General features: G+C 34.1%; 1 protein-coding gene across 1 annotated transcript in view; it reads left to right on the top strand.

The window, feature by feature from the left end:
• Positions 1-13,648, top strand: part of LOC149794351 (uncharacterized) — a 115,967-nt gene that overhangs the window by 88,091 nt on the left and 14,228 nt on the right. The window contains exon 14 of the mRNA XM_089969103.1: positions 2,869-2,917. Within this exon, the coding sequence (XP_089825229.1) occupies positions 2,869-2,917 (49 nt within the window). The remainder of the gene's footprint in view (positions 1-2,868; positions 2,918-13,648) is intronic.

Genomic DNA, 13,648 nt, shown 5'->3' with positions numbered 1-13,648 from the left:
AACTTCGTTTATGTGGGTGGATGAATCGAGACAGATTCATGATTGGAGTCTCTATGCATGCACCCGAACCTCACTCCTATCTGTTTGTGTCTTTGCTGACACATTGGATTCTGATTGGGGTGCTGATTTAGAACCAGAGGGAATAATTCTACAGGTCCTTTGGACCCCATCTGAATTATTCCGCCACATAAACAACCTAGAAATGAAGACTGTATACCTAGCATTGCAAGGTTGCATTGACAGAGTAAGAGGTCAGTGTGTCATGGTCTCCTCCAACAATATCAATAGAAATCCCCAGTCTCACAATGTGTCATGGTCTCCTCCAACAATATCAGTAGAAATTCCGTCTCACAATGTGTCATGGTCTCCTCCAACAATATCAGTAGAAATCCTGTCTCACACTGTGTCATGGTCTCCTCCAACAATATCAGTAGAAATCCCCAGTCTCACACTGTGTCATGGTCTCCTCCAACAATATCAGTAGAAATCCCCAGTCTCACAATGTGTCATGGTCTCCTCCAACAATATCAGTAGAAATCCCCAGTCTCAGTCAAATCTGTGCTGTGCATGATACAGATAGACATCTATATCCCAGTTCATTTCTGTCTTAAGACATCCGAAGGGAAAGAAAGGGTAGGACGCATATTTTCCTCCCTCTCAAGGGCTCCATAGACATTTCAGCCATCACTATTTTATGATGGATTGTCGCCATGATGCTAAGAGTGTACAAATGTCTCTTACTGATTGAGACCTTTCCTTTATGAAACTTAAAGCCCGTGAGGTTCAGGCCATTGCTACTTCTTGGGCCTATCTTAATCACTCCTTCTTGGAGGACATCATGAAGGCAGCATTTTGGCATTTCCATACTACCTTTTCCTCCTTTTACCTCTGCTTATTATCACAACAAAGCACAGACATTTTTTCTCTGGGGTCCAGTCATTATAGAACAACATGTGGCCCTGAGAATTGCCAACATTCCATGACATTGACCTCTCCACTAATGGTGAGTACTTTCCGTTTACTGTTTTCATATCACTTTAAGGGAGCATCAGCCAACCCTTCTTACTGAGAAATTCAACAAAAGCTATGGGTAAGTGATTGCTGCTATTAAAATGTAGTTTTGGCAGTGGGGGTAAAACTAATTTTAATTATGCCTTACTTACCCATAGCTATTGTCAAATGCCCTCCCACCCAACCTGCTCTGATGTCCTAATGTAATAGTCATCTGTGAAAAAGATGAATTAGCTATGCCTGTTTTGCACAGATTTTAAGAACAAGGCCAGTTGCATGGGGAATTGCATCATACTGACAATTCTTCACTTTAAGGCAGAATGTATGTACAGACGGTGCATTTTTTCCAGCCCAAAAAAGAAAGCTAAACAATAGCTATAGGTAAGTATTGCACAATTTAATTAGTTTCATCCCCCCCATAAAAAACTTAATGTTGAATATTTAAAATGTCATACAATTTGCACAGGATGAAAATCATAATTTTTTTTATCAGATACACTAAGGATAGTGAATATTGTCAAGAGAACTTTCTCAGTATGACATAATGATTTCGCATTGATTTCAACATAGAAAGCATTTGCAGCCAGTTCAGAGTAACTTAGAAATAAGTACAGATTTTTGTTGGCTTTGTCATTTTCTTTCACAGAACTGTTATTGCACTTATTAAAATTGCATAAGACTTTTTCACTTTCTTCATTGAATTAGAAGTTGCTGCCATGTCCAGTCATTCAATACACTGCAATACAGAAATTTAAGTGACATTGTATTAAGTGCATCAAAATGCAATGGTTGCATCTTTTCCAGCCACTAATAGAGCATTGATTTTACAAACATTGAAAAGGATCTATATGCAAGGACCTAAGTAACCTCTTCCCAATCAGAGGAATAAATTATTTTACCAATGATATGCATTGGTCAGTTTTGCAAAACCATGAAAATGGATAAATGAATTGACTGTATGAGTAATTTCCACAAATGTTCAACTTTTACATTCCTGACCAAGTTTTGCATCGTAGGTGTTCATTGCTTCAGTATCTTGATTTCGTCAATGCATGAGGTGTTTTTGTTCATAAAAAAGAAATGTTTTAATGTAACATGCATTCTTATTGGTAGAAAATCAAAAATGTGCTGCAGCAAATTTCAGTTAGGACATTTTAGATGACTTATTGCCACTGTGAATCACATTTTCAGGTCAACATTTTATAAAAGGGTGAATATTACAGTAGAGACTGTCTTGAAAGACCACCCATTCTGCCAAAAGTGATTGTCTGAAAAAAACAGGCAGTTTCTCATACCAAATCAAAACAATGCAGTAGTACCTGTCTTGAAAACCACAGATTGCGCAAAAACATGGTCTCTCAAGACAGGCAATCTTGCATATCAGATCAAAACACTATATAGTACAACCTTTCTCAAAATACCACCCCTTCTGCCCAAAATGATCGTGTCTCTAAACAGGCAATTCCTCATACCAGGACAAAACACTATATGATCAATACCAAAATGATCTGCATTTGAGAATCATTTCTCTCAAGACAGAGTCTTATAGCATTGGTCATTCAAGACAGGTTTAACTGCATTATGTTTGAGGATTATAGAAAATTAATGGGGGTTTTATTTTTGCAATCACGAGTATCCATTTTCAGCTTCACTCATTTGTCAGTGGTAAAATTTGATTTGCAAATCACAATTAATATCTTCAACACCTGAAATACAACACTGTTGTGAAATAAAATGTACTACTTAGGGCTGTCAGTGAAACCAGCCCACTCAACCCCACCCAAAAATACACAAGATTTGTTATTGCTCACAGTTCTACAATCATAGAGTAACATAATTACTATGCTTTTTATTCAGGAAATGTAAAGTATAGAGGACCAGCAGATGATCTTGAGTCACACAAGCCGTAAGTATTTATTTTTCTTAGCAGAAACTTCTCATGTTAGGATCACTGGTTATTCTGTACAGTTTTGGTCATAGTGTATAACGTTAATATTTATACAGTCTATAATCATGTGTCAGATTATTGTGTTATGACATAAGGCATTGCATGCAAGACCAATCCAACTAGACCCTGATCTGCTGCTGCATGATACACTGGCAGGTCTGGGTCTGTGTTCTTTTGAATGCTCCTAACAAACTGAATGTACCCAGATTTGCCGGTGCACTATTTGATGGCAGAACTGGATCTGTGCAGTTTGTACATGGGCTTGTTTTGCAAGTCAATTTATGCTGTTAGTGTCTCGTTTGTTAATTGATAAATGGTATCACAGTCTGTCACATTCCACAGACATCAAATTTATATATACAGACACCAGAGACACGTAATGTTGCTAAAAAAATGAAACCAGAATGCAGAAAGAACACGTATCAAATGATGAATACGGTATGAAGGAAACATAATAGCAAATGCAGAACACAGAGTGATGAATGACAAAAGAAAACAAAATGAATGCAAATGAAGTGCAGTATGAATGGAATGCAGATGAAATTCAAACATGAATGCAAATGAAATCTTGAATTGGTAATATTACCCATTACGGAAAAGTTTCTGTGGTTTAATGATAAATAGAATGAATCATAATATCACATTCATCTACCACTACCTTAAATAATGGAAAACAAAATTCTATTTATAGCTGATGGCATATCAAGTTATTCAACTCAAATTAATAATATAAATGATAATGTGACACCAGTTATTATGTACTTTTGAGAGAGACGTATGCAAGGTGAAGTTGTTTGCATTTAAAACATGCACAATGGAAAGAATCTTGGCATACCTCTATCCTTCATTAATGTAATGTGGATGGTATTTCTTTGGAAATTGTACATGATCTAAGCACACTGCTATCTAAAATGACTGCTCCCTTGTGCTAAAAAAATCAGCCTGAATTAGTCTAAAGTACACTATCCATAGCAGCTATTAAAATAGGGGAAATGAATTTTGCCAGACTAGACAATACCAGCTCCTGAACGTGCAATGAATGAATTACCAAATATATAAAATGTAAAAAAAAGTTATCAGCTCTTTTCTGTAAAATATACCTCTGAAGTTCAGGAAGTGAAAATGACCAAGTGGAACTAGCACTATTTTGAAAGGTGCACATCTGGAGTAAGGCCAAGCTGTATACTCTATAACCCATATTACACCCATCAATCATACACCACAATAAAGGGAATTAAATGTTCTTTGAATTATACCTAAGATATACAAGGTCTTTTTTAAATAACCAGTATTACCAATGAGGAAAGCGAGGGAAATACTTTTTCTTAAATATTCTAACCCTATGCAAATATATGAAACTGTAGAGTGCCACCAATAGTATTTTTTCATTTTATATCTCACTGGTGCAAGATTTTCATTTCAAATATAAATCTGAGATTCCAAAATCTTACAGAAATATAATCTCATAAAATCTGGATAAAATATTTTGTACTTGTTGACTGCCAAATCACATTCATATGAAGGGTGATGAAAGAGCAGATAAAACAGCCAAAACTGCCCAAGTCACATGTTTCAAAATGGAAGACTCCTTATACTGACTTCAGTTATGTTATATCTGAATCCAAGATTCCATATACTGACTTCAAATATGATATCCAGATCTAAGATTCCATATACTACAAATATGATATCCAGATCCAAGATTCCATATACTGACTTCAAATATGATATCCAGATCCAAGATTCCATATACTGACTTCAAATATTGTATCCAGATCCAAGATTCCATATACTGACTTCAGATATGATATCCAGATCTAAGATTATGTTTACTGACTTCAAGTATGATATCCAGATCCAAGATTCCATATACTGACTTCAAATATTGTATCCAGATCCAAGATTCCATATACTGACTTCAAATATGATATCCAGATCCAAGATTCCATATACTGACTTCAAATGATATCCAGATCCAAGATTCCATATACTGACTTCAAATATGATATCCAGATCCAAGATTCCATATACTGACTTCAAATATTGTATCCAGATCCAAGATTCCATATACTGACTTCAAATATGATATCAAGATCCAAGATTCCATATACTGACTTCAAATATTGTATCCAAAGTCAAGATTCAGTATTCTAGCATTGAAATTTACATCCAAATCCAAGATTCAGTATTTTTGAAGATTTGTATTTTTTTAAAATGGTTAATATTACCAAAGTGGAGATCGATGCAATTGTTACTTTAACATTATTGGAACTGAACTTTTAATCAGCACCAAATAACCAAGATATTTAAAATCTAAATCACACACACACTCTCATTGTTATGGCATAAAGTACACTTGCTAGTTCATAGTTATAACATAACCTACACTTGCTAATTCATGGTTATAACATAAACTACACTTGCTAATTCATAGTTATAACATAACCTACACTTGCTAATTCATAGTTATAACATAAACTACACTTGCTAATTCATAGTTATAACATAAACTACACTTGCTAGTTCATAGTTATAACATAAACTACACTTGCTAATTCATAGTTATAACATAAACTACACTTGCTAGTTCATAGTTATAACAAACTACACATGCTTATTCATTATAACATAAACTACACTTGCTTATTCATTATAGCATAAACTACAATTGCTAATTCATAGTTATAACATAAACTACACTTGCTAATTCATAGTTATAACATAAACTACACTTGCTAGTTCATAGTTATAACATAAACTACACTTGCTAGTTCATAGTTATAACATAAACTACACTTGCTAGTTCATAGTTATAACAAACTACACATGCTAGTTCATAGTTATAACAAACTACACTTGCTAGTTCATAGTTATAACAAACTACACATGCTTATTCATTATAACATAAACTACACTTGCTTATTCATTATAGCATAAACTACAATTGCTAATTCATAGTTATAACATAAACTACACTTGCTAATTCATAGTTATAACATAAACTACACTTGCTAGTTCATAGTTATAACAAACTACACATGCTAATTCATAGTTATAACATAAACTACACTTGCTTATTCATTATAACATAAACTACACTTGCTTATTCATTTTAACATAAACTACACTTTTACTTGTTTATAGTTATGACATAAACTTTACTTGCCATTTCAAAGAATTACACATGACTGAAATTATCATGTAAAATCAGTCAGAAAGAAAAGGAAGATAAAAATGAAAACAATTAATATTTTTGCATTTTAGATGCAACAAATATAAAATTACCTGAGCATGGTAAAGTAAAATTTGTACAAACTTGAAAAAATCCAGAGTTTGAGAGGTAGGCTGGAAAATTTCCTTGAATTTGTTGAAAAAATAAGCAAATGCAAAATGCTCTAACTGAAGAAATATAGAACTTGTTATTGTTTAAAACAAATTATTGATGTATTAGCTAAAAATAAATAAATAAAATCCAATAAAATTTGGCAGATCTGATGGCCTTGACTGGTAATTTGCAAAGTTATTTTCCATAAGACAAAATACTCCTTGAAAACATTCAAATGTCCTTGAAGAAAAGCTCTTACAGGGGTCTCTTATATATGTGTTGGATATTTTAAATGATAACCTGTTGTTTTTCCTTATTATTTCAACTAAATATGCACTTCGCATAGCATTTAATAATGAAACTTCACAAGTTCATATGAAATTGCATATACAATTGTACACATTCCCTTGTATTGCTCTCTCTTTTTCTGTATTTTGAGACAGTTCTAGTAAAAGGTGAGATTTTCAATAACTGGAATCTTGTGCTGTTTGTTAAACTTACCTTGCTATGTTTTCTATTTTACTTGCAACTTTCATGTTACCATGGAAACAGGATAAACAAAAAAGGTGATGTAGCTAATTTGAAGGATCAGTTGTTGTATTTTCAGCATGTTGTTTCAAGTTTATTACCGTAACCTTGATTTATTTTGCTACCCATTGATGCATTCGCTGAAGCTTTAGCAACTTGTTGAAGCTTTGCATTTTATCCATCATATTTATTTACTCTTTAGTATTTTTTAGATCACCCGGCCTTAAGGCCCTGTGAACATGTGTTTTGGGCCAGTGTCTGACATGCATAATTTATTGTACATTGTCTGTTAGTATTTATCATAATAACTGCAACATGGAAGGGTGAAGTGGAAGTGTCACCTATTTGCATTCATATTTATATATTTCATTCAAACCAGTGAATGCATTTTGCAGCGACTATTCTAGAATTGCAGGATGGTGAGTTTCGTGTTTGTTTCTGAAACATCACAATGAAAATGAATACATGCTTTTCATGGATTATATTTTTAAGACCTACCATTATTTCAGAAAATATCCCACTTGTTTTACATGGAAGCAGAGATTTCCTTGAAACATTTTCAGTTCTAGAATAGGCCTTCATTATCATTTACAAAACTACTTAATACTGTTAGCTTTCCATGGCACCAGCTATTGGATATGCAAATTAGTAAAAAAATGTCTGGTCTTAAATTTGAAAGCTGACAAAATTTAAACATATTTGCAAATGAATGAAATAGACTCTTCCACATGACCTCTAAGCTCACTTCATTTTATTTTATTTTTTTATAATAGTGCAGTGAGTTGGATTTTGTTTACATCACTGTTTTGTTAAGACTTTCCCCATTTGACTGGTTATGGATTGTACTAAACAGAACTGTTGAAAGACATATATTCTCACTCCACCCACCCACCCCAGGGTTCATTTGCACTGTACAATTAAACTAAACTGAAATTTGAAGATACAAAATAAGAACAAATAATAACTAAACTCAAAATTACAGGTACAATTTAAACTTCTGTTTTGTATATTTCTTACCTTTAAAGTCAGCTGCCAAGACATAAATATCCAAACATGTATTCAGCAATAACATTATTTATAATCAGAAAAGTGACGACGATGAAGTAAGTTCAGGACAACTGCTGTCAACTTTTCCAGAAGAGAGTCTCAATTAAAGATAATATAAACTTAAGTTGCTGATTGGATTACATTTACACTTCGGCAGAAAAACCAGATCCCAATCCATTACTTTTGCATCAATTCATAAAAATCATCTCCCAGTGGGCTTGGCAATATATGAAAGACCTGATTTGCACTTGTGCATATTGTAAAAGTAAACTAATAGTGGCTGGAATCATGATGACTTTGTGTTTAATGTACCAGACTCCAGGGGTTGCCGAGTGGCCTAAAGCACTTTCCGTTACATATCACTGCCATCTAACCTCTGTCTGCATGGGTTCGAGTCTTGGATTTGGCCAATGTGGGTATGTGAGAAAGCTTGCCAGTAGCTTCTTGTGGGTTGGTGGTTCTTTCCGGGGTTTTCCCTGGTTCTTCCTACACCATTATTACTGGCCGCCATGCATAGCCTATCGTGTGCTGAAAAATGGCGTTAAAACCCACAACAACAACCAGACTTGGACCAAACGAGTGCAGGTTCGAATTTTACAGTTGGACTGGTCCAGCTTAGCTACTGTCATGTACCCATGGGCAAGGTATTTGATTACCCCAATTGTCTTGCCACTAAATAACCTACCATAAAACACCAAACCTAATATCTGTTATATGCCCTCATACCTGTCCGCCTAGCTATATTGTTCTTTATTCATCTATTGGGGCAAGGGGGTAACTCCACTTTTAACCATCCTTGTTTTTTAGCGTAGTAACTTTCCATAGTCTGTGACATTTTGCTGAACTTCTTTTTGTAAAAGAAAATTACTTCACAATTTATAATGTATAAACAAAGAAAAGTTCTCTGTAATACTTCATAATGTCTTTAATAGATCCCTGCTAATTAGAATTGATAAAGCATATGATATTTTGTATGGTGGAAAACCATGCTTCAAGCCTTCCACGTGTTCAGAATGTTCTCACCTGCAATTTTATCAAGAGTTACATAATTCAGTAAATTTCTATTAATTTATTCCATATGATGTGGAACACCTACACAGGTGTGGTTGACAGATTCCAAAAAAAATGTCAAAATGTTCACAAGTGTTATCCTATCAGCAATGCAAGTTGATGTTTTATTAAAATCGCCCTTTTGAGGGGCTGACTCTAGTGGAACTGAACAAATGGTGTCGTGACCACTTTTCTGTCAGATTACAAATAAGTTATTGCTGGAAAATACACATAAAAAATGTTCTGGACAGAGCTTAGCTAAGGTAAAGAGTTATGTCGCTTCTTGTACAAGGGTAAGCAAGGCATAGCCATGCAAAGAGAATTAATACAGTTGCATGACATTTAATAAAATCATCTTAAACATTTCTGTTATGGATGACTTTTTTTAAAAGTGGGATGACTTGTTTGAAGATGGTTCTCAACATGTATAGATAGAGCAATATACAAAAGTATATGGCATACTGGGATTCCAAATATGCATTTCCAGTTTGAATCATTAAGCGATAATTAAACAAGCTTGCTTGCCACTCCATATGTGTTCTGACATCATGAGTAGTCATTTTTGTGAAATAATAAATTCTCTTTGCACAGTCTATCCAACAGCTAATTGTGAAAAAGTCGGGGAAAAGTTGGTTTACCTTGTTTTCAAATTTTTGGGAGAAAATAGAGATATTGTATAAAGAAAAATAGCATCAAAATATATGTTAATTACTGATAAAACCTTCAGTTATCTTCGTAAACCTGGGAAAAAAAAGTGTGCTCATATGTTCATATAGGCTATCTCTTTTATCCTTGGCAAATACTGAGCATATATTTTAAGAATTTTATATTTTTTGGCTTTATGGGGAGGCTTACATTGTACAGAAATTTATATTTGATGTTGTAGTATTTATTTGAAAGTTTGTATTCCCTCCTGATATTGTACAGATATTAATTTTTACTTTATTTAGAAATTTATGATAAGGTGCCACTAAATGCTATATAAAAAATATATGCGTCTTACATCAGGACTCAGTCTGGACTGAGAAGTGACTTTTCTGTTTGGACAGAAATATGTTTCACTATGCACAATTGCATCTAACATTGTGTTTAGCAATGCTTTATCTTGAATTATAGAATTCTGTGTTGTATGTTTATTATGTAAATGTGTGTTTGGATGGATATATATATATATATATATGTGTGTGTGTGTGTGTGTGTGTGTGTTCACACACATTGATAGCTGAATGAAAGATGGATGTATGATTGTAAAAAGAAACTTATTACATTTCAGATTTTAATAAATTAAGAATTCACATTAGATCTTAAATGTACTTCAACACATGCAATCTATTAAAGCAAAACTATACAGTATATATTTCTTTCTCAATTTGTCTTCTTTCGTTTAGTTGCTAATATAATTTTAACTTAACCTAGATTACATTATTTTAATTACAGATATGTAGAAGTATGTAGTCAACTGCCACTTTGAAAAACACATTGGTTTCTTTTTGTTTCTAAAACGTGACAGGCAGGAGGTTTTCCAAACTAGTTTGAAATAGCCCAAATAAATTTAAATCATAACACATGCAAAGATGTCTTCACACCATAGTTTTTATTTATACAAACCAGAGTGGTCACTGATTTTGTGGATGAGTAACCTGAACTTGATAATTACATTTTCAGGGGCTTCATTCAAACTAAGTGTCACTCTTTTGGACTGTCAATCTTTTGGAAGTTTGGAAATGTGAAAGTAATGACTTGCCAATGTGTACCTATTTACACCAGACTGTAATTACAGTGATGTAACAATTAGAATTAATTACAATTCTTGGTTTCTACTGTGTTTATGTGAATTCAATTAGCCCAAATACATGGAGTAATGATCAAGAAAGGCTTGTAAATCACACATAACATGGCCATATTTGGAGATTATCCACACATCTCCTGTTGATAATACTTCTACATTCTATTAATGGTCAGTTAGCTATTCAAACATAGGACTCAAGTTTGTTCCACTGCATACTCTTTAGAAAAGGTTGCCTCTGTCTTATTAAACATGAGACTCCACATCACAGAGACCATATCTTATTAAACATCAGGCTCCACATCACAGAGACCATATCTTATTAAACATCAAGCTCCACATCACAGAGACCGTGTCTTTTTAAACATCAGGCTCCACATCACAGAAACCATGTCTTATTAAACATCAGGCTCCACATCACAGAGACCATATCTTATTAAACATCAAGCTCCACATCACAGAGACCGTGTCTTTTTAAACATCAGGCTCCACATCACAGAAACCATGTCTTATTAAACATCAGGCTCCACATCACAGAGACCATGTCTTATTAAACATCAGGCTCCACATCACAGAGACCATATCTTATTAAACATCAAGCTCCACATCACAGAGACCATGTCTTATTAAACATCAGGCTCCACATCACAGAAACCATGTCTTATTAAACATCAAGGTCCACGTCACAGAGACCATATCTTATTAAACATCAGGCTCCACATCACAGAGACCATATCTTATTAAACATCAAGCTCCACATCACAGAGACCATATCTTATTAAACATCAGGCTCCACATCACAGAGACCATATCTTAATAAACATCAAGCTCCACATCACAGAGACCATATCTTATTAAACATCAAGCTCCACATCACAGAGACCATATCTTATTAAACATCAGGCTCCACATCACAGAGACCATATCTTATTAAACATCAGGCTCCACATCACAGAGACCATATCTTATTAAATATCAGGCTCCACATCACAGAGACCATATCTTATTAAACATCAGGCTCCACATCACAGAGACCATATCTTAATAAACATCAAGCTCCACATCACAGAGACCATATCTTATTAAACATCAAGCTCCACATCACAGAGACCATATCTTATTAAACATCAGGCTCCACATCACAGAGACCATATCTTATTAAACATCAGGCTCCACATCACAGAGACCATATCTTATTAAACATCAGGCTCCACATCACAGAAACCCTGTCTAAATTCACTTTACTATGGCCATTCATGCAGTGTGTAACTGATTTTCAACAGACAATTTTAAAAAAAAGAAGGGATGGTAGGGCCATTTTGGAAAAGGTAGGGAAGAATAAGAAGTCTGACAAAAGGTAGGAAAAGTGTGAAAAACTAGGGCCATTGGAGAAAAACATTCATGGCACCATATGCTCGCTTATAAACCCAAATGTAAACAATATAGACCCTGATCTGCCTTCACATAATGCATTTTGTGGATCTTCATGATTTGTTTGTTTTGCTGATTACTCATAACAGATTGCAGTGACCCAGATCTGCAGGTGCATTGTGATGTTAGATCTGGGTCCCTGCAGTATGTATTTTGATTCAGTTTATAAGCGAGTGTATACAGTGAAAGATAGGAAAACTTTTTCTATGTGAACCTCTGAAATGTCTTCTTGGTATAGTCTAATTGTACAGTTTTCATTTTTATAATTGTTCAGTTTTATAACATTTTGTTTTTAAGCTTTTAATTATTAATCTTTGTAAACTGGGTAATTAACAATAAATCCCATTAATTCCTTTTTGGATTTGGGTCATATTATCGCCTGTGCAAACATGGCAAGAAATGGGTATTACTTCCCTTATGATGGTATTAACATTGTGGTTCTATATTTACGTTCCTGCAACTTACAGATGATGAGAATATATCTTGGCAGGCAAGACAGTATGTTAAAATATGAATATTAAAATTGCATATTTTTCATCACTGTGAGTTTTATAACATTGCAGTGAATTAGTATGAAACAATGTATTGTCTGGCTACAGCAGGTTCAACTGCCTTCCATTGAATGCTTACAATTATAGATTTTTTCATTACAGTATATATTTGCTTATAAGTCAAGTCAAACTGCAAACAACAAAGATCCTGATCTGCCATAGCATAATGTGCTAGCAGATCAGGGTCTATCTTGTTTGTTCTACTGATTGCTCCTAACAAACTGCATAGACCCTGATTTGCCATTGCATTTTGTGATGGCAGATCAGGGTCTGTGCAGTTTGCAGTTGGACTTGTAACTGAGTATATATGGTATTTTGTGAAAATTTATTACATTTCAGTAATTCTTTGTATGAAACCATGTAGTATCAAGTTTAAAGTGTTTCTTTTGCAGATTTTATTGGAGTCCAGCACATAAAAAGAAATTTGTGTTCTCCTTTTCACAAAGAAACAGCAGATATAAAATTTGCTTTCTTGTTCATCAATTGCACTTTTCTTTCCAGCAGTTATGAGTCAAGATCAAGTTCATGAATCTGTTGTTAAGCTTTCTGTCAGACTTTCCTTCCTGTACTATAACTTTAAAGCTGTTTAAGGTTAAAACATGGTATTCTTGTACATCATTATTAGATGTATTGTTTACCATATTGGGGATTTTGTCTTCAAGGTCACAAGTCAGTACTTTGTTTTTCATCAGTCTTTTGTTTCCTCAATAATTTTGAGCCATTAGAGAGTATTGGATGAAACTTGGTATACTTGTACATCACAACTAGAAGGTGTGTCATGTACCACAGTGGGGGTCCTATCTACAAGGTGAAGGTCAGAGATCAAAACTTTAGGGTTCAGTAACATTTTCTGTTCTGTTCTTTTGCATATTAATTGTGTTAAATGGATGAAACTTGGTATATTTATGTATTGTCACTAGAAGATGTATTGCACTCCACGTTTTGGGGTCCTATCTTAAAAAGCAAGGTCA

The sequence above is a fragment of the Sinohyriopsis cumingii genome, chromosome 8, assembly GCF_028554795.1.
Source record: "Sinohyriopsis cumingii isolate HCF-2022 chromosome 8, ASM2855479v2, whole genome shotgun sequence".
In the NCBI taxonomy this organism is placed as follows: domain Eukaryota; kingdom Metazoa; phylum Mollusca; class Bivalvia; order Unionida; family Unionidae; genus Sinohyriopsis; species Sinohyriopsis cumingii.
The sequence above is the reverse complement of the archived record's forward strand: the minus strand, read 5'-3'. Positions and strand labels throughout refer to the sequence as shown.